This window comes from Oryx dammah, unplaced genomic scaffold, assembly GCF_014754425.2.
Source record: "Oryx dammah isolate SB20612 unplaced genomic scaffold, SCBI_Odam_1.1 HiC_scaffold_8, whole genome shotgun sequence".
Taxonomy (NCBI): domain Eukaryota; kingdom Metazoa; phylum Chordata; class Mammalia; order Artiodactyla; family Bovidae; genus Oryx; species Oryx dammah.
Window position 1 is genome coordinate 38,295,391 of NW_024070192.1, and position 23,269 is coordinate 38,318,659.

The following is a 23,269-nucleotide window of genomic DNA, read 5'->3' on the forward strand; positions in this document are numbered from 1 at the left end:
TGCCTCACAGAAGTGCTCCTTCACAAAGCAAGGAGATCAGGAGTAGGGGAAGATTCCCAAGTTACAAGAGTGCTCCTTTTCTCTCTACTGATGCATTTTCCTTGAAATTCTATTTTTTTCTGACAGGACTATTGCTACGCCAGATTTCTTAGCTAGTATTTTTCCAGAATATCTTTTTCTATTTCTTCATTTTAAATCTTTCCATGTCATTTTTCTTTAGACATGACTCTTATAAGTAGAATACAGCTGCATTTTAGTTCAATCCGATAGCCTGATATTTTCACAGACTATTTGCACTTGTGCTTACTAATATACTTGGAATTGTTTTTATCACTTTGTGTTTTTAATAACCCTGTGTTTTTTCTTCTTTCTCCTTCTCTGCCTTCAGTTTGGTCAATTTTTAAAATTCTTTTTATCCCTCTGCTAGTTTAAGAGCTATAGATTGTATTTCTGTAACTTCCAATACACCTATTTATATTTTTCCAACAAACTCTAAACTTACTTGCTATCTCTCTCCTGAGGAAGGAAGGAGACACAAGAGCTACTGAACTCTTTCCTTCCCACTGTCTTTCCTGTATTTATTTAGAAACTTAATTCAAGAATTTTTTCTTTAAAAAAATTCTTTTTTCCAACCAGTAAATTTATCAGCATAGTTTATTTCTTCTTACTTTTTTCTTTTGGTTTCTCTTTTCTTTTAGCTGAAGCACATCCTTCAGGGTTTCTTTCAGTTAGATTCTGTGAATAATGTACTCCCTTCATTTTTTTAAATGTCTGAACAACTTTCTTCCACCATTTTAAAGCTACTGTCCCACTGTCCCATGGCTGATAAGAAACTTGCTCTCAGCCTGGCTGTCATTCATAGATAATCTATTTTTAGGTAGCTTTAAAATTTCCTATTTATCTTTGAAGTTCTAAATAAAATCTGTTCTTTACAAGTTTCAAATAACTACCTGCAAACCATCTAGATCTAGAAACTTCCAGAGAGAGAAATCTTTGAGAACTTTTCAATTTATTCCATTACTGTTATTGATTCGGTCAGGTTTTTCACCTCGTGTTAAACTTAGTCATGTGTGCCCTCCTAGAAAAGCATCTGCTTCAGATGAAATTTCCGATGTAATAGCACGATGGGCTTCTCTGGTGGCTCAGTGGTTAAGAATCTGCCTGCCAATGCAAGAGATGCAAGAGATGTGGGTTCGATCCCCAGGTCTTAACCAGTGGACCGCCAGGGATGTCCCTAATCTTTTGTCTTTAAAACAGTTTATTTTTTCTAGAGGTTTGCTGAAAATACAAAGTTAATGGATATCGGAATTTAACTTGGCTTGCTATAATAAATCCTTTCCAAAGCTTGGATATTTTCCTACCCTCTAAACGCTAAGTTATGCTTTTTTAAATGCAGAATCTTTTCTTTCACCAAACTATTAGGGTTTGGATTTTTTTTGTTTGTTTGTTTCCTCTCCTTCTTTTATATCCAAACCTTCCCAGGGGGCACAGTGGTAGAGAATCCACCTGCCAATGCTGGAGACATGAGAGAGGCGGGTTCGATCCCTGGGTCGGGAAGATCCCCTGGAGTAGAAAATGGCAACCCACTCCAGTATTCTTGCCTGGAAAATTCCATAGACAGAGGACTCTAGTGGGCAGTCCAAGGGGTTACAAAAGAGTTGGATATGACTTAGTGACTGAATAAGCACACACATTGAAAAAGGTGACATCTACTCGGGCTTGTTACTCATCTCCAAATTGTAAGGAGATCCTCCTTGGCAACTCTCACAGCACACACAGATGTTGTTGGAATCCTCAGATTTTAGCTGGAGAGCTGGTTGCTCTAAGACATCAATTAAATAATCCAGAAGCTGACAGGGAATGAGGAAGAAGCCGGGATAGAGTCACTGCCAGCAGGGGAATTTCATCGCTGCATAATTTCTTCTTTGTGCCTGGTGAAGTTACTAGGCCGTGGGGCCAATTTTTTTTACATCTGGCTTTTGGTATACCATGTGATTACTCAACTTCCTAGCTGGTGAATGGCTTCTCTCTGCCACCCTGCTCACTGGATTTCTACTGGGAAAGCCACATTTGAGCTTAACTCCCCAGGACATTTTTTTAAAAAAAGAATCCTATGCATTTCTTTTTAGTATTTATTTATTTGGCTGTGCCTGGTCTTAGTTGTAGCACGAGGGATCTTCAATCTTCCTTGTCATATGCGAGATTTTTTTAGCTACAGCATGCGAAATCTTCATTGCAGCATGTGGGATCTAGTTCCCTGACCAGGGATCAAACCCGGGCCCCCCTGCACTGGGAGGGTGGAGTCTTAGCCACTGGACCACCAGGGAAGTCACTCCCCTAGGCATTGATTTCAAACGCTGTAGACCCGAAACAACAAAAGTGGTTCCATGTGGAAAGACCCCTCAATGTTCCAGGGCTCACCCTTACTTCTAAACAGCACAGAATTATCTCCAACATGCAGGAAACCTGGGTTCAAGCCCTGGGTTGGGAAGATCCCCTGGAGAAGGGAAAGGCTACCCACTCCAGTATTCTGGCCTGGGAATTCCATGGACAGTATAGTCCCTGAGATGGCAGAGTCAGACACGACTGAGCAATTTCCACTTCATCTATTCCCTCATTACACTGCTTTCTAAGGAAGAGGCACTGAGGTCCGTTCTCAATATCACCCCATAGATTACCAAAGAATAAAAAAATCATCAAAATGTGCTGTGTGCCAAGCATCTTTCTCTCTCTTTTAGTCCAGGTGTGGCATTTCAGATAGGATACGGTATTAGAAAAAGAGGGTTAGATCCTTGGTTCAATTATCTTCTTACTCAGAAATGCTACCCCATCTGGGCCTGATTTTTATTAAGAATGGAAGTAATTTTCTTCACTGAGGTTCACCAACTTGAAATCCTATTAGGATATGGGGATCCGGGTATTACTCTCTCAGAATATTAGTGCTAGCGGTTTAATGGACTCTTCCTTGGCTTGCAAACATCATTTCTAGCCAGGTGAACCTCAGCAAAGAAAATTGGTTCCTTTCTTAAGAAAGAGCAAATCAGACTTGGGTGAGTGCTGACACCTTCCTTGTACCAGCTCCCCTCCTCCCGTCCTTCCCATTGCAAGGCTTGTTGTCACTCTCCATCCCATTTTTATCTCAAACCTTGGGCAGAGAAAAAATGCTTTTGCTCTTTTCCAAATACCGTCAAGGACTTCCAATTAGATTCACAAATATGGACTGGGAGTTTGGCAGGTCCACAGCACACTGCTAAGCACCATTGCTGATTTTCCCCACTTCTCCACCAGCCCAGTGGGGACAGAGATATTTAAGACTGACTCTCTGTGTTCCCACAGCATCCTGTGCAAATCAATAAAATAATACTTGTGCCATACATTAAAATCCTCTGTGTTTCTCACCACTAGGCCTGCAGAGAACATGGACCATCCCACTGTCATTATTGTAAAAGATGTTCTAAAAAACACATAAGTCCAACAGAAACCAATTCCAGTTCCTGCCCTTGAGAAGGTCATAATCCAGAGAGAGGTCCCCGGCCTGGCTGTGAATCAGTGCTCTGGTTGTTACCACCATTCCTTTTTGGGGAACCCAGGGTACACAGAGATGCTTTGGGACCTATTTTCCGCGACTGGATGCACACTGGAGGCAGTGTTCTGGCAAACCTTCTCCCAGGACAGTCTGGAGCTGTATCTCAGCAGGATGAACCATCTTCTTCAGAGTCCCAGGCCCCACAAGAGAAGCAGGTGGGAGTAAGGTCTAGGTGACCTTGAGCCCAGACACCATGCTGACTCCTGCAGTCAGCCAGCTGGCACAAACACCTGGTCTCCCCACCTGGCAACTCACACATAGCCCCAAGACTCCAGCCAGGTTTGTTTCCCCAGCACACCCAGACCAGACTGGTCAGACCGGTATTTCTGGGTACCGGCCACTAGAGGCGTGGCCTCCAACAGCGCCAAAGCCCCACCTGAGAATGATCCGAAGGTACTCAACACCTTCGGCCTCCTCACACTTGACGGACAGGAGCAAGTTTCCCAGGCTGCTGCCGGTACAGTAGAAGTTTAGATGATCCTAGAGACAGAAATCAGGTGTTAGTGGGAATGGTGGGGGGGACCCTCCAGACATGTTCCCCCAAATCACCTCCTTCACCAGGAGTCAGAAGCCCCACAGCAACAAGGAAGAGATAAAAGCTAAAGCTGTGGTTCTGCTGGTGATGGTGGGGGGAGGGGTAGATGAGGGGAAGGAGGAGAAGGGCCACAGTAACAGGTTCCAACTGCCCGGAGTCCCAGGACCCGCCGGGCACTGGGCTAAAAGCCCAATATCCCTTCACTCCTTTAATCCTGACTTTTAACTTTATGCAGAAGAAAACATCATCGTGTCCATTTCACAGATGGGTAAACCACGTTCAGAGTCGTTAACTATCCAAGGTCACACCACTAATAAGCGAAAGATCCAGGGTTCCACATCTGTCTTGACCAAAGCACAAGTTCTTCACCACAAGATACCTAGTCTGCTACCTTGCTCCCAGTGGTAACCCTCCCCAGTTCAGACTATTTGCAGGAATAAACCTGGGAGGGTGGAGCCAGTTGGTTCTCTAGACAGTGGGTCTCTCCCTGGCTCAGGCAGCCCATCCTGGACCAGTTATCTCAGGGTGGGGCCCTGGAATCTGCATTTTAACACATTCCCCAGGAGGTGCTGACACACAGCTCCTAAGACTGCAAAGCCGCCTTAGGCTGGAGATTTCCGGAATCTGCCCTCAGGACTTCCGGAACCTGGCAAGTCTGGTGGGCAGAATATATTTAAAGAAATGTAAAGTCGTCACTTTTAAGCCATCAGAGGCTCACAGCACATCATCTGGTACAAGTACCAAGGGGGATCTGCTAGAATGAGGACACAAGAGACTTGTACTATTTTGATAGAAACAGACTTCCTAAGTGTGAGAACATTTTTTTTCCTTCCACTCTTCTTCACCTCCAAACACTACCCATTCCATCACCTTCTAAAATATGTGTCGGGGGTGTTCCCAACCTGGACCCATCACCCACGAGCCTTCCTGGCTCTGCAGACGCTCAGTCTGCTCCACCCTCACCCCCCACCCCCGCCCAGGGGCAGAGCCAGTCAAGACACTGGCAGGCAGCAAGGACAGGGGCAAGACTTGGAAGAGGAGAGACAAAGAGAAAGGGGGCCTGGAGAGGAACGCCAGGCTCCTGCCCCCACCCCTTGCCCACCACCCCCACCTCCAGCAGCTATTTATTTCCCTGCCCTGGGTCCCCGGGCCTTACCTTCCCCAGGAAGTGCCTGCGATAGGCCCTGGCTTCACCCTTGCACTCGAGCTTGTAGCCAAACGTGCTGGGACTGAGGCTGTCCTCCTCCTCATCCTCACAGATGCTGCTGCCCAGGGAGGTCGGTGTGCTCACGTTCTCGGGGTCCTCAATCCAGTAGCCCCCAAACTGGGGCAGGACGATCAGGGGGTATGGGCCTCCCTTCTCCACAACCTGGAGGCAGAGGGAGGGTCTGGCACTGCAGCTTGTCCCGGGTCTACAGAAGGAGGGGAGGGGTGCCAGTGCGGTGTCCCTCAACCTTCCAACTGCTCCAAGGAGGGGATCCCATATTTGAGGCCAAAAGCAGTAACATGAACCCCTCCTCTAAGCCCTGCAACATCTCCCGTTTCACCGACCCTGGAGCACCAGAGGTGCAAAGCTTTGGCAGTTACCTCCAATTTAAACATGGAAAAACTGAGGTCACAAAGGGGATAATGGGAAGAGACCTCAGGCCCCCAAGTTCCAGGGCCAGCATTCTCTCCCACATGGGGCCAGGCAGGGACCATCAACATCATCACCATCAGCTCCCCGAGCTGTGCCCCAGAGACAGGACCCAGAGCTGAAGGCAGCCAGGGGGCTCCTACCTCGTCGATGCTGGGATATGGAATGTAGTCATCCTGCAAGACAAACCAGACAATGTCACCATCCATCCCCGCAACACCCATCAGGTTTGACCACTGTTTCCATTCCCCTCTCCCAGATGGGGGAGGTAGGGGGCCGGGGGCCTGGCAGACTGCAGCAGGGCCTTGGGAGGATCAACGGGCAGAACGCCGGACAGAAAAACAGCCTAGAGGCAGCTCTGGAACCTGGCTTGAGTTCTTCCCCAGAGTGACAGAACCTGAGTGCAAACCCTGCCAGCTGAAGATGCAGTATGCAAAGCACTGAGGCCCACACTTCTGGTGACCCAGTTGTTCACCCTAGGAGGCTGTGACAGGAAGGTAACCTCTGGTCCCATCCAGCCCCCTCCAGGTAAGAGGGCTGACCTCCAAGTGATGAGCTGCACCCCTGGGCCTAGGCAATGGAAGTTGAAGCTGAGAGTTGATGCCTCTGGAACCTGGAGCACAGAGCCCGACACCCCTACACATGGTGTGTGGTCCATTTGCAGGAGTGGGTGCAGAGAAGCCAGGCTGAGCCTCAAGCCTTGTCTCCACCCCCAGTCCACCCAGAAGGTGCCCCAAAGGCATCACGCCAGGGGCCCCCCTTGCTGCCCACTACGCCCCAGTCAACATGGTGTGGTCACCTAAGTGGCTCATGGTGAAAATCTGAGGTAGACAGCGTAAGATAGCAGAACCCAGCAAGCCCGCTGTGTCCCCTGCCTCTGTCACCCGCCCAGCCCACCTTGTTCTTCTGGGGTCCTGGCTTCTGCTCTTCAAGCTTGATCCCCTGCAGAAACAAGGAAAAGAGGATCCATGGAAAAGCAAAGGTCACAGAAGACGAGCCAAACAGAGGAGTTTATCAGGAGCAGCTGCCTTAGCTGGCAGTTAGTGACAGCAGCAGCAGCAGCTGGCATGGCCCTTGCACACTCAGGCCTCACAGAAGCCTCGGCAAGGCAGCAGGTTAACAGCATGGGCTCAAGCCAGATCACGGGGGTTCAAATCCCAACACTGCCACTTACGACATGATGACCTTGGGCAAGTCACAGAACCTCTGTGTAGCTCAGTGTTCCCATCTGTAAAATGGGAATGAAAACGGCACCTACTCTGGTAGTGAAGATTCAATGTTGAAAATGTGTTGAGCCCTTGGAAGAGTGGTAAGAATATGGTAAAAGCTATAGGTAAGCAGCTTTTCCATGCTGGTGCTTTTTTTTTTTTTTTTTGGCTACACTGGGTCTTCATTGCTTTGCACAGGCTTTCTCCCTAGTTGCACCAAGCAGGGGTTAGTTACACGGGCTTAGTTGCCCCATGGCACATGGGATCTTCCCAGACCAGGGATCGAACCCATGTCCCCTGCATTGCAAGGCGGGTTCTTATCCACTGTACCACCAGGCAAGACCCATTCCAGCACTTAAACATCTCCACCAGGCTCTCTCAAAGCCAACAGGTGAGGGGTGAGGGATGGGAACCTGCATCTTGGGGTGTCGGCACCCATACGCTGGACCTCACACCACACCAGCTCCACTCTTCCCTGGTGGGAGGGCCCACGGCTGATGGGCAGGTGGCCTGGTCCTCACTCTGCTGTTGTCTTACTGCCAGTGACCCTTGACGAAGCTGAGCCTCTTGCAGCTTCCACAGCTTCAATTGCGAGATGAGGATTCTAACACCCACCCATCCATCTCACAGAGGTGTCATTGCAAAGGTCAGGCACCTGGGCCTGGATTAAAGGGCATCATCTGCAGGTGTCTGGAAGATGCTCTTCTGGGGAGCAGGGCCTGGTCCAGCGGTGCCACATTCTGACTTAAGTGGGTTTTGAGGGAGTGGGGTACATGGCGTTCCCAAAACTGTTTGAATAAATTCTGACAAGAGCGTGAGATGCTGGGACACACTGGGACACACAGGTCCCTCTGGAGAGAAGAGTCTCCTGCAGCAGCTCCTGCCTGATCATAATAATACAGAGCAGGAACTTGACCTTGCAGTTTCCTCCTTCAGTCTTCTCTGAAAACCCTCAGCACCTATTTACCAACTCGGAAACGGGGGCCCTGGGAGGAGGTTCCTGGAGCTAGTGGGGGTCAGCACCTGGAGGTGAAGCCGGGCCGTGTGTCTAGAGTGCAAAGTCCTGTCCCGCAGCCCTTGGAGCCCAGGACTCCTGCTCACTCACTGGGTGGATCTAGACTTGGTGGGACTGAGTCACCTGCAGCATCATCCAGGAGGGCGTGGGGAGGGTCCCTCCCACTCGACAGGCCCTCCTTTCCCCACATGGGGAGAAAACCACCTGAGTGGACAGCAGTCCCTGACCAGGGAAGCAAACTGGGAGGGTGAAGAGAGGGGTGATGTCAGGAGTTGGTCTGTTTGTCCTTCGTTAGTCATCCCTGCCTGGAAACAGCCCCAGGCAGGTAAGCAAACCTCCTCCCATGCACTCCCCCATGACAGAGCCACCGCCCAGCACTGGGCCCTCTCCATGTGTCAGCCTTTGCTGTTGCTGTTCGGCCGCTAAGTCGTATCCAACTCCTTGCAACCCCATGGACTGCAGCACACCAGGCTTCCCTGTCCTTCACTATCTCCCGGAGCTTGCTCAAACTCCTGTCCATTGAGTCGATGATGCCATCCAACCATCTCATCTTCTGTCGCCCCCTTCTCCTCCTGCCTTCAATCTTTCCCAGCATCAGGGTCTTTTCCAATGAGTTGGCTCTTCACACCAGGTGGCCAAAGTATTGGAACTTCAGCGTCAGCATCAGTCCTTCCAATGAATATTCAGGGTTGATTTCCTTTAGGATTGGCTGGTTTGATCTCCTTGCTATAGGTGTCATGATTATGGCCCCCTCTCTCATCCCTGGCCATGTCGACACTGAGGTGCAGAGAGGTAGAATGACTTGGCCAAGGATGTTCAGCTAGAGAGTATCAGATAGAACTTGAACCCAGGACCGAAGGGATCCAAAGCTTGTGCACTTCTGTTGCTTCAAAGGATTGTGCTCTTCTTCAAATCCCTTGACTCTCGGTCAGGGAGGTCAGGAGTCCTGGATCTTAGTCTCAGCTCTTCACAACTCTCAGAGAGCCCTGGATGCTATAATACTCGAGCCTCTGTCTCCACGCCCGCAGCATGAAAGAGGGCGCCCACACTCAAGGACAGACTCCAGCCACACTTCACATCAGCCACTTCCCCACATGACTTTCAGACACACGGAACAGCTGGAAGCTGTGGCCCCTCGGAGGCTGGGGCCCAGGGGGCACTTGGCAGAGGCCCAAGCATTGGGAAGTCTGGTCTCAGCCCCAGGTAGTCTCAACTGAGATGAAATTGACCAACCACCCACAGGAGTCAGCCACCTGCCATGGAGACAGAAAGGAAGCATTAAAACCAGACCCTTGGGAATTCTCTGGTGGTCCAGTGGTTAAGACTCCAAAGCTGCACTGCAGAGGGCGTGGTTGCATCTCTGATCAGAGAACTAAGATCCTGAAAGCCTCGTAGTATGGCCAGAAAAAAATAAAACAGACCCCCTGCCCTTGACAGGCTCCCAATCTAACTGAGAAGACAACTCAGCAGCCTTGAAACAAAAGAATGATGAGGTCAGTTGAATGGGGCTGGATTCTGTGCTCAGAGAAGCCCTTTGTGGGGAAGGCAGGGCTAGGGGGAGGGAAGTGGATAAAGAGTGAGGGGTGAGTGGATTGCAGGAGCAACCAGAGAGAAGGCAGGACAAGCTGCAAATTCCCCACCAGCTTGGCAGAGTGCAGAGCAGGACTCCAGGGATTGAGGTGGAAATCCCAGCTTTACTTAATTATATGCTGCCTGCCACCACTCACTGTCAAGGCCAAGGCCCTCCCTGTTTCCGAAACTTGACTGTAAGTTCCCTAAATACATATAAATTAGCTTGTAGTCCACACACTGCTGGGCACAGAAGGGGATTTTAATAACTTGCTTGTGATAATAACACAACCACTAATAATAGTTTTCCCTTAAACCATCCCTACCTCTCCCCACCCTTAGGGCGGCGACCTGGCTTTTCCATGAGGACCATGCTTGATTGCTGGTGGCAGTCACCCTCTCAGCAGCTCCACCTGCATCTCAGGCTGACTGTGAGCACTTCATTTGCCTCCCTCCTAGAGCTTCCAAACCATCACTACAGTATCTTCCTTCCTGGAGTCTGGAGCGTCTACTTAGCCACCATAACACAGTGGCTAAGCCTTCTGGCTCCAAAGCTACAATAATAACTTACCAGCCTTTGAGTGCTTTATTTAATAGCTCTGTGCCTTGGTTTTCTCATCTGTGAAATGGGGATAACAATATACCTACTTCCTGTGAGACTTCTCAGAAAGAAATGAGGTGACACCTATCAATCTCTGAGCCCAGAGAAGTGCCTGAAATGTGTAGGCTATCATCAGCATCTTCTTCCCATCTGTAACTGTTATTTCTCATTTCATCCAGACAACCATGTAAGTGGTATTTGCATTCTCATTTGTAGAAGCTGTGCTATCATGATTTATGAGAACTATTAATATATATTTGGTATAGCAGCCAGGTCCCAGGGGCTCCCACTGGCCAAATCTAAGACAACTTGAGCATTAAAATAAAGATTTTACTATATAGACTATAAACTATCGTATAATCAGAATCCATGAGTCCACACCAATGAGTGAACGGATGAACGGATGGATGGATAGATGGACAAACGAACAAATGAACGGAGAAAATCTAAACCCTTGGCATTTCCTAGGTGCTAAGAGCAATGGAGCATCTCTTTTTACAGCATTTGAACCTTTGTCCTTCATTCCTGAAACAGCTCCAGAGCCAAAAAGGTGAAAGGGGTGTCTTGTTATTCATAAGCTTATGTTAATGAGGTAACTTCTGGGAAGCCCCTAAGGATGGGAGCTTGTTGCTAGGGGAACCAACCCTGATTAGAGGGTTGGAACTTTCAGCCCCAACCTCAACCTCCAGAGACAGAGGAGAGGCTGGAGAGTCAATCAATCACCAGTGGCCAATGATTTAATCAATCATCCCGTGTAAAGAAGCCTCCACAAAAACCCACAAGGACAGGGCTTGGGGGATTTCCTAGCTGGTGAACACATTCTGTTTCCGAAGAAGGCATGGGAGCTTGCATCCCTTCCCATATACCTTGCCCGCGGCCATTCTTCCATCTGGCTGTTCCTGAGTTATCTCTTTTTACAATAAGCTGTTAACCTAGTAAGTCAGTGGGTTTCCTGAGTTCTGTGAGTCACTCTAGTGAATTAATGGAACCAAGGAGCGATCATGGGAACCTCTGATTTATAGCCAATGAGTCAAAACACGAGTGATAATCTGGATTTGGGATTGGGGTTGAAGTCAGAGGAGGGTGGTCTTGTGGGACTGACCCCTTCACCTGTGAGCTCTCTGGGGAGACTGTGTTAGAACTGGGTGAAACTGTAGGGCACCCAGCTGGTGTTGCTGAATTGCTTAGTGTGGGGAAATGGCCACACGGTTGGCATCAGAGTGAGGCGAGAACAGTGCTGTGAGTAGACAGAAAACAGGAACCAGAGGCTCAGAAAAGGGCAGGAACTAGTGCTAGCGAGTGTTAGGAGCAGGATTTGAACTCAGGTCCGTCTCCTACTTGGCTGCTCTTTCTCCCAGACATGAGATGACTCCTCTAAGAAGGGGCTTTCTTTCTGACCCATTCCAGGCACGACGGACCCTCACACCCTCCCCACATCTGTCTGCCCTGCTGGCAGGTTCTGTTTCTCTTCTCTCCATCCTTCAAGCAGGAGCCATTCCAGAATCCTGAGTGCTGTTCACGTGGAAATGGCCTCAGGTGGCCCAGGCCCTCAGAACTGTGAGTGCTCTCTTCTCTGCCCTCCCTCCAAGGACCTGAGTTTTGCCCGAGGGGTTTCTCCTGGTGTTGGGTCCTGAGGTCACTGCGGCACTCCCACCTGGGCCTTGCCCCACCCCACCCCACCCCCACGGTGAGGATGCTTACCTGCATTTTCTCCAGCATCTCGAAGAACTCCGCTGACTGAAAGACACAAATAGGGCAGAGAGACAAAGACAGGGCGTCAGCCAGGAGGTAGAGGGAAAAAGTCTCCCTGCTGACTGTCTGGAAGCTCAACCCCAGCTTCCCCAGGGACGAAATTCATTTGGATCAAGAGAGAAGATAATTTGATTTCGCCTCTGCAGGGCTGGAAGGGCCAGAACACCCCATAGAACAAGACGGGGAACAAAGCATGCCCAGGCTGGCATGTGGCCCTGGAGAGAACAGTTTCTCAGTCTCTGTCAAGAGGGAGGGGCCCCTGGGAAAAGCCGAGGTTTCCCCAACGCCTGGAGATTCACCCTCCAGCAGCATTCGTGTTTGGGATGCTTTCAACCCAACAGTGGGGCCAAGATGTCCCACACAAATAGATTTCCAAGTTTTGTGGCAACACACAGCCCCTTCTGTCTCCTCACAAAAGTCTCACTTAGAATTCCAGCATACAAAACCAGTTAAAGCATGCCGCCCTGGCCAAGACAGCTGTGGAAGCTTGAGCCCTGGTGGGTCACCTCTGCCTGTCCCTGTCTGCTGTCCCCAAGGGACATTTTGGGAACCCGAGAATGTGAGAGCAAAGCCTGAAAACTGCAGCCTCCAGGAGCCTGGATGGGTTATTTTTAAAATCATAAACTATGTAAGTCCAAAATTTTAACCTACTTTGGTGCCAACTTTGTAAACTCCAGATAAGACCAAAAAGAGAAAAAGAAGGTGGAATGGAAGGATGAGGGGCTGAAAGCTGTACCCTAACAAAACACAGGCAGAGGTTCCACCAAAAGTGTCCCCACTTCCCACTCTGTGAAAAGAGCTCTACTTTCTTCTAGGCATTGGCAAGCCCCAAGCTAATCAGCGCTCAGAATGGACTGTCCCCAGATGAATAGGGGACAAAAGACAGCAGTGAAAAGGAAACATGTCCTTGTCGCTTCTCCACATAGAGGTAGGGCATCCATCCTGCCTTCCTCTGCAGGCACCCACAGGCCAGAACTGCCTGATGTCCCCGTCAGCCTCCACATTCTCAGAAGAGAACCACCATGGAAGGACCCTTGTGGAGTCACGGGCAGAAACCTGGCACTGCTTCAGACTCCAAGTGACCTCTCCCAAGCTAAAACTGGCCCATCAGAAGCAAAGAGTTTCCCACTTCTGCGAAGTTCAGGTTCCAGGGTCTGGAAACCCCACGTGTGAATGTTCAGGGTTAAGGACAAGCTTTGGGCACTCACATCAAGCACCTTTGATCAGAAGCAGCCATCAAATATCCAGCTCTCAAATCTATCCTTCCCATTTGCTCTGTGGATTCTTACCAACTCCAGTCTCCAGGGTACCAAGAATAATAAAGAACTCACAGAGGGACTTCCCTGGTGGTCAAGGGGTTAAATATCCGCCTCCCAATGCAGGCGAGGCATGTTGGATCCCTGGCTGGTGAACTAAGATCCCACATGCTGCAAAGCAACTAAGCCTGTATAGCGCAGTTACTGAGCCTGCACACCACAACTAGAAAGAAGTCCTCAAGGCGCATCTGAAGACCCGCATGACACACCTAAGACCTGACACAGACAAATAAATAGATAATTTAAAAAAATAACTTCTACAGATTAGTAAGGATAGAAAGATGAGAAGAAAGAGGATAAGAAGATAGAAACAAACAATGAACATTTCAAATACACAGACCTCTGACCCAACAATTCCTTCTAGAACATATACTATAAACACACTGACACATGAACACAAAGATAGACACAATAAAATGGTCATCGAAGCATTGTTTGTAGCAGCAAAAAAAAAAAAAAAAAGTGGAAACAACTTAAATATCAATCTACAGGAAACTGATCAGAATAAGCTACATAGAATAAAATACAAATACTATGGGAAGCCATATGTCAATAATTTAGATAACTTACATGAAATGGGGACTTCCGTGGTGGCTCAGACAGTAAAGAATCTGCCTGCAATGCGGGGGACCCAGGTTCAATCCCTGGGTTGAGAAGATCCTCTGGAGAAGGGAAGGGCAACCCATTTCAGTATTCTTGCCTGGAGAATTCATGGACAGAGGAGCCCATGGGGTCACAAAGAGTGGGACACAACTAAGCGACTAATACAAACACGGACGAAATGGACAATTCCCAGCAATCACAGACTACCAAAACTGACTCAGGAAGAAACAGAAGATCTAAAAAGACCTATAATAAATAATAGGGGTTGAATTAGTAATCAAAAACCTACCCACAAAGAAAAGCCCAGGTCCAGATGGCTTTAGTTGTAAATTCTCCCCCTTAAAGAAGAAGTAATACTAATTCCTCCCAAACTCTTCCAGGAATAGAAGAGGGAACACTTCCCAACTTATTTCACGAGGCCAGTACTACGCTGACACCAAAATTAACATCACAAGCAAAGAAAACTACAGGCTAATACAGCTTATGAAAATAAATGCAAAAACTCTCAACAAAATTCCAGCAAACTGAATCCAGCAACATAAAAAGAACGACCGTTTCAGTAATTCCTCTCCAAGGTATACACCCCCCAGAGAAGTGAAAACACACGTCCACTCAAACCTTGTACACACATGTTCACAGCAGCAGTATTCGTGATACCCCCCAAAGTGGAAACGACCCAAATGTCCATCAGCTTCTGAATAAACAGATTACAGTATATCTATACACTAGAATAGTATCCAACCATTAATAAAAAGAATGAAGTATTGGCACACGCTACAACATGGATAAACCTTGAAAACACTACGCTAAGTGAATGGACACAGACATAAAAGGCTGCATATTACGTGATTCCATTAATATCAAATGCCCAGAATAGGCAAATCTATAGAGACAGAATGTAAATTTGTGGTTGCTTAGGGCTCAGAGAAATGGAGGATTTGAAAGCTAAAGGACATAAGGTTTCTATTGGAGCTAATGAAAAATGTTCTAAAATTGACTGTGGTAATGGTTACACAATTCTGTAAATATACTAAAAACCATTAAACTGTACACTTTATTATTTTTTTTATTTTACTTTACAATTCTGTATTGGTTTTGCCATACAGTGACATGGATCCACCACGGGTGTACATGCATTCCCAAACATGAACCCCGCTCCCACCCCCCTCCCCACAACATCTCTCTGGGTCATCCCCGTGTACCAGCCCCAAGCGTGCCGTATCCTGCATCAGACATAGACTGGCAATTCGATTCTTACATGATATTATACATGTTTCAATGCCATTCTCCCAAATCATCTCACCCTCTCCCTCTCCCTCTGAGTCCAAAAGTCCGTTATACACATCTGTGTCTTTTTTGCTGTCCTGCATACAGGGTCATCACTGCCATCTTTCTAAATTCCATATATATGTGTTAGTATACTGTATTGGTGTTTTTCTTTCTGGCTTACTTCACTCTGTATAATCGGCTCCAGTTTCATCCATCTCATCAGAACTGATTCAAATGTATTCTTTTTAATGGCTGAGTAATACTCCATTGTGTATATGTACCACAGCTTTCTTATCCATTCATCTGCTGATGGACATCTAGGTTGTTTCCATGTCCTGGCTATTATAAACAGTGCTGCAATGAACATTGGGGTACATGTGTCTCTTTCAATTCTGGTTTCCTCAGTGTGTATGCCCAGCAGTGGGATTGCTGGGTCATAAGGCATTTCTATTTGCAATTTTTTAAGGAATCTCCACACTGCTCTCCATAGTGGCTGTACTAGTTTGCATTCCCACCAACAGTGTAGGAGGGTTCCCTTCTCTCCACACCCTCTCCAGCATTTATTGCTTGCAGATTTTTGGATCGCAGACATTCTGACTGGTGTGAAGTGGTACCTCATTGTGGTTTTGATTTGCATTTCTCTAATAATGAGTGATGTTGAGCATCTTTTCATGTGTTTGTTAGCCATCCGTATGTCTTCTTTGGAGAAATGTCTATTTAGTTCTTTGGCCCATTTTTTGATTGGGTCGTTTATTTTTCTGGAATTGAGCTGCAGGAGTTGCTTGTATATTTTTGAGATTAGTTGTTTGTCCGTTGGTTCATTTGCTATTATTTTCTCCCATTCGGAAGGCTGTCTTTTCACTTTGCTTATATTTTCCTTTGTTGTGCAGAAGCTTTTAATTTTAATTAGGTCCCATTGGTTTATTTTTGCTTTTATTTCCAGAATTCTGGGAGGTGGATCATAGAGGACCCTGCTGTGGTTTATGTCGGAGAGTTAAACTGTACACTTTAAATAAAACTGCTCGATTATTCGGAAAGAAATCTGAGGACTTCCCTGGTGGTCCAGTGGTTAAGAATCTGCTTTCCAATGCAGGGGACTCAGGTTCGATTCCTGGTTGGGGAACTAAGATCCCGCATGCTTCGGGGCAACTAAGCTGACACACCACAACTAGAGCCCATGCCGCAACTAGAGAGAAGCCTGCCTGCCACAGCGAAAGATCCTGAATGCTGCAACTAAGGTCGCATGCAGCCAAAATAAATATGTTTTGAAAAGAAAGCAGTAGTTCCATATTGCTGACATAAGATGCTCTCCAAGATCTATTAAATATAGGGGGGCGGGGGTGCAATTCAGAACATCACAGAGAATATGACCCCATTTTAGTAAAAACAAAACCTAAAATTATCTATAGGTATGTATATAAATGCATAGAAAATAATACAGAAGAATGTACCTCACATTGTCAAAAAGTTATTATAACAAGAAGAGGGAGAGAGTAGGGAAGGGAGTTCTGCTTTATACGTGGGATGCTTCACAAGCATGTAGACCTACATCACTTGCATAGTTCAATTTCAAAGAAATGAGTTTTGGAAAGGAAACAAAAATATGCAAAGGACTCAATTTGCTCAAGGAGAAATATAAAATGACCAGTGAAACATGCCAAGCCTCCCTAGTTATTAAAGTAATTAAGATAAGAAGATAACATCTTTCACCTATCAGATTGGCCAAGATTAAAAAGAAAATTCAGTGCTGGCAAGGACTATAGATAAGTGTGTGCCTGGTATTTTCTGAAGGGCAATTTGGTACAATGTGTCCAAAGTCTGAAAAACGTTCAGGTATTTTGGTCCATAAACTTACCATAAGGAATTTACACTAAAGCAATGTTTGGGCAACTACACAAAAATATTGTATACAAGGATATCTGTAGAAACATTGTTTAGGGGTTAAAAAAAAGTGGAAATAATTGAAATGCATATCAATAAGGGAAAAATAAATAATACATGGAAGTATGCCCATACAATAAAATAACTCTAAAAGGAGATCTGTATTGGTTATGCTGGTATGAAGATTCATGTTATATCGTTCAGTGAGAAAAGTAGGGATCAGAACAATATGGTCCCTTTTAAATTATTATTTGCTTATTTATTTTTGGCCATACTGGGGCTTCACTGCTGAGTGCGGGCTTTCTCTGCTTGCAACCAATGGGGCCTATTCTCTAGTTGTGGTGCTCGGGCGTCTCACTGCAGTGGATTCTCCTGTTAGGGAGCACAGGCTCTAGGGCACACAGGCTCAGGAGTTGCAGCTCATGGGCTCCGGAGTGTGGGCTCAGCAGTTGTGGCACATGGGCTTAATTGCTCTGAGGTACATGGAATCTTCTCAGACCAAGGATTGAACCTGTGTCCCCTGCATTAGCAGGCGGATTGTTAACCACTGGACCACCCAGGGAAGTCCTGATCCTTTTTTTTACCCCAACATATATATCTTCCTGTGGATGTACACATCACTCTTGAAGGATATTTGCCAAGTTGAGTTATAGGTTAAGGATAAATTTTTCCTTTTTGCTTTTCAGTATTTTTTCAATTTTTATAACAATTATAAATCATTTCTGTAATTAATCAACTGCAAAGACTTCAACACATAGTCAGAGGCTCTAGCATGCCTCTCTTCCCTTCCCCAACTCCTGCTACAGTATGCCCCGTCCGGCACTTTCGTAAGATAGCACTCCCAGGAACACAAGTTTTATAGCCTTTTGTGCCCACAGAAAGCCCCTGAATTCAGGCCAATTAATTTCCAGATCTAATCATGACCCTGTGTGTTGTAGATAAAGAAACTCTCTTGAATCGCCCCCACATCCAACTTACCCATTGGTATCTATATAATCTGGCAACCAAAAAGAACCTTAGGTGTGTTCTTACATAATGCTCTTGTGCTAGTTAATCAATTAACCCCACATGATTAAACGCTGGTCACTGGAAGTACTGGAGAAGGGCCCCCTCCCAGGTGGCTCAGTGGTAAAGAACCTGCCTGCCATGCAGGAGACTCCGGTTCAATCTCTGGGTGGGAAGATCCCCTGGAGGAGGAAATGGCAACCCATTCCGGTATTCTTGCCTGGGAAATCCCATGGACAGAGGAGCCTGGCAATCTACACTCCATGGAGTCTCAAAAGAGTCAGACGTGACTTTGCAACTACACAACAGATCTTAAAAATTATGAGACAAAACTATGCAGAGTGATGCTGCAGGTGACCAGTGGTTCAGAGCAGGCAGGCAGCACTGCTTTCTGGGAGGTAAGAATATTAGTTCAGTACTGCTATGTAACAAACTACTCCCAAAACTTAGTGACTCACAACAATGTCCATGGGTCAGGAATTCAACTGCTTCATTGGGCAGTTCTGGCTCAAGGTTTCTCAGGCAGTTGCATTCAGGATGTCAGCAGAGGCTGAAGGCTTGATTGTGGCCAGGGGATCTGCTTCTAAGATGGTTTAGTCACAAAGCTGTCAGCAGGAGGGCCCAGCTCCCATCACACGGACCTCTCCTTTGGCTGCTTGAGTGTCCTTACAACGTGGCGGCTGACCCTCCCCCACCCCACCCCACCCAGAGCAAGACAGCCAAGAGAGAAAGCACAAAGTACCTTTACACCTATTCCTTATTCTAGTCCTTATTTTTATCTTATTTTATCCTTATTCTTTATGGGTTTTTTAATATTTATTTTTTTATCTGAATGCTTTGGGTCTTAGTTGCAGCATGCAGGAACCTCCTCACAGCACGTGGGATCTTTTGTTGCAGCACTCAGACTTCACTCTAGCTGTGGTGCACAGGCTCCAGAGCACACAGGCTCAGAAGCTGCAGCCTGTGGCCTTAGTTGCCCTGTGGCAGGTAGGATCTTAGTTTCCTGACCAGGGATGGAACCCATGTCCCCTGCATTGAAAGGCGGATTCTTAACCAATGAACCACCAGGGAAGTCCCTGTCCTATTCTTTAGAAGCAAGTGTCCATGACCAGCCTGCACTCGAAGGGATAGGAATGAGGACACTTCTCTCTACAGGAGGGAAGTGTCAAAGAATTTGAGGTCATGTTTTAAAATGACCACATCAAGGAAGGCTTCTTGTAAGGCTTCTGGTTGTAAATGCAACCAGACCTTAAAAGATAAACAGGAATCACTTGATAGAGGAGTGTGTGTTAGCTGATCAGTCCTGTCCAACTCTTTGCGACCCCATGGACTGTAGCCCACCAGGCTCCTCTTGTCCATGGGGATTCTCCAGGCAAGAATACTGGATTGGGTTGCCATTTCCTTCTCTGGGCGGAGGGGGCAGGGGGGAGTCTTTCCAACCTAGGGATTGGACCCGGATCTCTTGCATTGCAGGTGGATGCTTTACCGTCTGAGCTACTAGGGAAGCCCAATAGCAAGGGTGAGGAGGGCGTTACAGGCAGTGGTAACAGCGAGGGCAAAGGTGAAGTGTGTGGATCAACTCGGCTGCCCGAGGCCTCTGGGTCAACATCCTGAAGTTCAGACTGAAAAGGAGGGTGCAGGCCTGAGAGACTCTGAGTGCCAGGAATGTGGGCTTAATCTGGAAGGTCCTGGAAAGCTTCTGAGGTTTGCTATGGTAGAAAGACTGTCCTCCCTTAGTATCTGTGGGGGATTGGTTCCAGCAGCCCTGAGGATACTTAAATCCAAAGATGCTCCAGGCCCTTAAAGAAAATGGCAGGGGGACTTCCCTGGTGGTCGACTAGTTAAGAATTTGCCTTCCAGTGCAAGACATAGGTTCAATCCCTGGTCCAGGAAGAATCCACATGCCCCAGGGCAATTAAGCCTGTGTACCAGAACTACTGAGCCCATACCCCCCACAGCCCATGCTCCAAAAAGATAAAAGAAGCCAGTACAAGGAAAAGCTGGTGCACCACAACTGGAGAGTAGCCCCTGCTCGCCACAACTAGAGAAAGCCATGAAACACTGAAGGCCCAGTACAGCGAGAACTAAATAAATGAATAAAGACAAGTTTTTTAAGAAAAGAAAATGACAGCACACAGGTGCCCCCTTTTCCCACAGGTTCCACCAGCTGGGGATCAAAATCAAAATCTTTGGTTGAGTCTGTGGATGCAGAACCCATGGATACAGAGGGTCAATTCAACAGGAGGCGTAGAATCCAGTGGTCAAATCCAGGTCTGGAGAGTGGCCAACATCCTACTGATCGGTTTGTGTGGCACAAGGCCTGTGATTCGATCTCTCTTACTTCCCTCACCTGAAAGCAGAATCAGCCCCTGCCTTTCAGGGCTCACATGAAGATGAAGTAAGAACATGAACAAGAAGTACCAGACCCTGGTCCATGGTTTTTTTTATTGTTCAATCGCTAAGTCATGTCTTACTCTTTATGACCCCATGGACTGCAGCACACCAGGCTACCCTGTCCTTCACTATCTCCTGGAGTTTTCTCACGTTCATGTCCATTGAGTCGGTGATGCTATCTAACCATCTCATCCTCTGCTGCCTGCTTCTCCTCCTGCTTTCAATCTGTCCCAGATCAGGGTCTCTTCCAATGAATGGGCTCTTCATAACAGGTGGCCAAAGTGTTGGAGCTTCAGCTTCAGCATCAGTACTTCCAATGAATATTCAGGGCTGATTTCCTTCAGGATTGACTGGTTTGATCTCCTTGCTGTCCAAGGGACTCTCAAGAGTCTTCTCCAACACCACAGTTCAAAAGCACCAATTCTTCAGTGCTCAACCTTCTTTATAGTCCAACTCTCACATCCATACATGACTACTGGAAAAAGCAACTTCTATAAGGAATTCTGAGAAACTTCACTCTGGAAATAAACTCTGTCCTGCTGGGAGATGATCTGGTACCTTTAGGTAGTTAGCTTTTTCCCTTTATTTTTATGAAAAATTTTATTTATTTAATTTTTGGCCTCGCTGTGCAGCATGCCAGATCTTAGGCCCCAACCAAGGATCAAACCCATGCCCCCTGCAGTGGAAGCAAACAGTCTTAACCACTGGAACACCAGGGAAGTCCCAGCTTCTCCTGATTAAGCTTTTCTTGACTTCGTCCATCTTCCCAGAGGCAGTGTTTCAATTACTGTTAAAAACGGGTCTACTTCCTGAATGAAGATGCTCCATGGCCGCAGGGCTGGCACAGATGGTGAGATGAAAGGGCTGTGACTCAGCCTCAGTCCTGAGTAACGCACAGGGTGGACAACTGCGGCATGGACAGTGTCCAGGAGCAGAAACCGGCCAGTGGCAACTTGGCCTGGGCTGACCTGGCCCCACTTCATGGTGACTTGTTGAACTTTCCAGTGGGATGGTGCCAGCCTTGGCAAAGAGCAAGCCTCCTTTTCCACCCAGAAGCAAGGTGACTCAGGCCAGCCTGGGACAGCAGTTCCAGTCCCACCCTTGTCCACACCCCCTGAGACTGCTTCATGCAGCCAAGGGCGCGCAGCAGGCATGCAATAAATGCTCACTGACTCACTGGCAACATCCCACAGGCCCTTCAGGACAGAATGAAGCCCTGCCTGAAGCATCCTTCAGAAGGGGACCCCCTCCATCAGTTAGCAAGAAATGCAGTTCAGCTTCCTCACAAGTAGCAGCGGCCCAGCTGTCTAACTTATTATTAGCAATAGCCATCACCACCCAAATCTGAGCAGAGGCCAGCTTTCCCCCTGGGCTCTGCTTTAACAGCCAGTCGAGTAGTCCATGAAATAATCACCGAGAGCCAGCACCCAGCTAAGGAATCCATAGGCTGGGCCCCAAGGCTCTGTCCAGGTTCAAGCCATGTCCTCCCACCTCCCCTTATAGAAACTACCCAAACTTCCTTTAGAAGGACAAAGCGAGTCCTTGCGGGGAGAGGGTCAGAGGAGGTCTGAGGTAAGAGGGGCAGGAGAGAACAGGAACTGCAAGGCCAGTCTTGAGGAATCTTCCCGGCACCCCTCCTTGTTCACTCTGCTGCCAGCCCCCTGCCCAGGTGGTGAAGAAGCAGAGGCAATGGAAGAAATTCAGTACAGGAGGGCCACCGCCCCATCTCAGCACCCTGGCCACCCCCGGGGACAGGAGCAGCCTGGCCTACCTCCCTCTGGTCCACAGCAGCTCTACACGTGGACGCAGCCGTTCCCAGCAGATGGGCGGCCACCTGTTCTTTCCTTCTTACAGCATTGCAGCTCAGAGGCCCCCACCAGCACACTCCCGCCTCTTTCCTCCTCCTCTCTGAACCTCGCTGGAGATGTAACACCCACCACCATCCATCTGCTGCCCACCGGATCCCTGCTGGGGGTCCTGCCCTAGCTTTGGGTTCCTCTGTTCCCCTCTTGCAGGCAGGCTGTGTTTGTGTGTGAGCAGCCTTCCTACACTCTTGCCCAGGAGGTACCACCCACCCACTGCTCACACACAGGACGAGGTTGTGTGAGCGCCTGAGCCTTGCAACAGGGCTCAGAACCGCGCCGACTCACAGGGCTGTGGTCGGATAACATGAGGCAGTCTGCAGCGCTGGGACGGCACCCAACGCAGGACTCACTCCATGCACGGCAGCAGCGACTGTCTCCTGATCCAGCCTCAAGGCAGGGCGTGCATGAGGAGGCCAAGTCATATTAACAGCAATCAGAAGGGTTAAAACCAGACAAGGATGGAAGACAAGGTGTCTTCCAGCCCACAGGGGTCCCACGAAAATGGGATGGAGATGAGGTCGGGGGTGAGGGAGAAAACAGGGGTCTGAGCAGGTTTCTCATCCCACAGGGAAGGAAGACATCACTAAAGAAAAGGATTCCTGCAGAATTTCATAGAGATTTTTGGAAACTTGGGGATCTGGGAGCCCAGAGCACACACCCCGTTGGGAACCAGATCAGATGTGTCCCAGGGCTGCCCAACCACACCACACTCTGAGCTGTTCTGCCTCAGCTGCTGGCTCAGAGGCCCCTATCTGCAGGACAGCAGGATGAGGGCCAGCTGGACGCCAGCCTGGCTGCTGAAACATGAAGAGGAAGGCAAAGGATGGCCCACTAGAACAGAAAGCCCTCGAGGGCAGGGCTCGGATTGTTTTGTTCACTGCTATATTCCTGGGTTTACAGCTGCCTGGCACAGAGGAGATGTTCAGGAAACATTTCCTGAGTGAATGACTCAAAACCCTGCCCTGCAAGATGAGAATGAAATGGGCAGGGGAGACTGACTGTAAGTGACTGGAGCTATCTCCTCGGGATGGCTA

At 48.0% G+C, this 23,269-nt stretch overlaps 1 protein-coding gene across 2 annotated transcripts in view; it reads right to left on the bottom strand.

Moving 5' to 3' along the window:
- Window positions 1–23,269, bottom strand: part of RAP1GAP2 (RAP1 GTPase activating protein 2) — a 188,161-nt gene that overhangs the window by 49,985 nt on the left and 114,907 nt on the right. Inside the window, exons 4-8 of one of the 2 annotated variants that reach the window (XM_040243758.1) lie at window positions 11,852–11,887; window positions 6,655–6,699; window positions 5,901–5,933; window positions 5,278–5,490; window positions 3,963–4,066 (exon numbers count right to left, since the gene is read on the bottom strand). In XM_040243758.1, the coding sequence (XP_040099692.1) occupies window positions 3,963–4,066; window positions 5,278–5,490; window positions 5,901–5,933; window positions 6,655–6,699; window positions 11,852–11,887 (431 nt within the window). The remainder of the gene's footprint in view (window positions 1–3,962; window positions 4,067–5,277; window positions 5,491–5,900; window positions 5,934–6,654; window positions 6,700–11,851; window positions 11,888–23,269) is intronic. The other variant, XM_040243759.1, reaches the window with a different exon arrangement.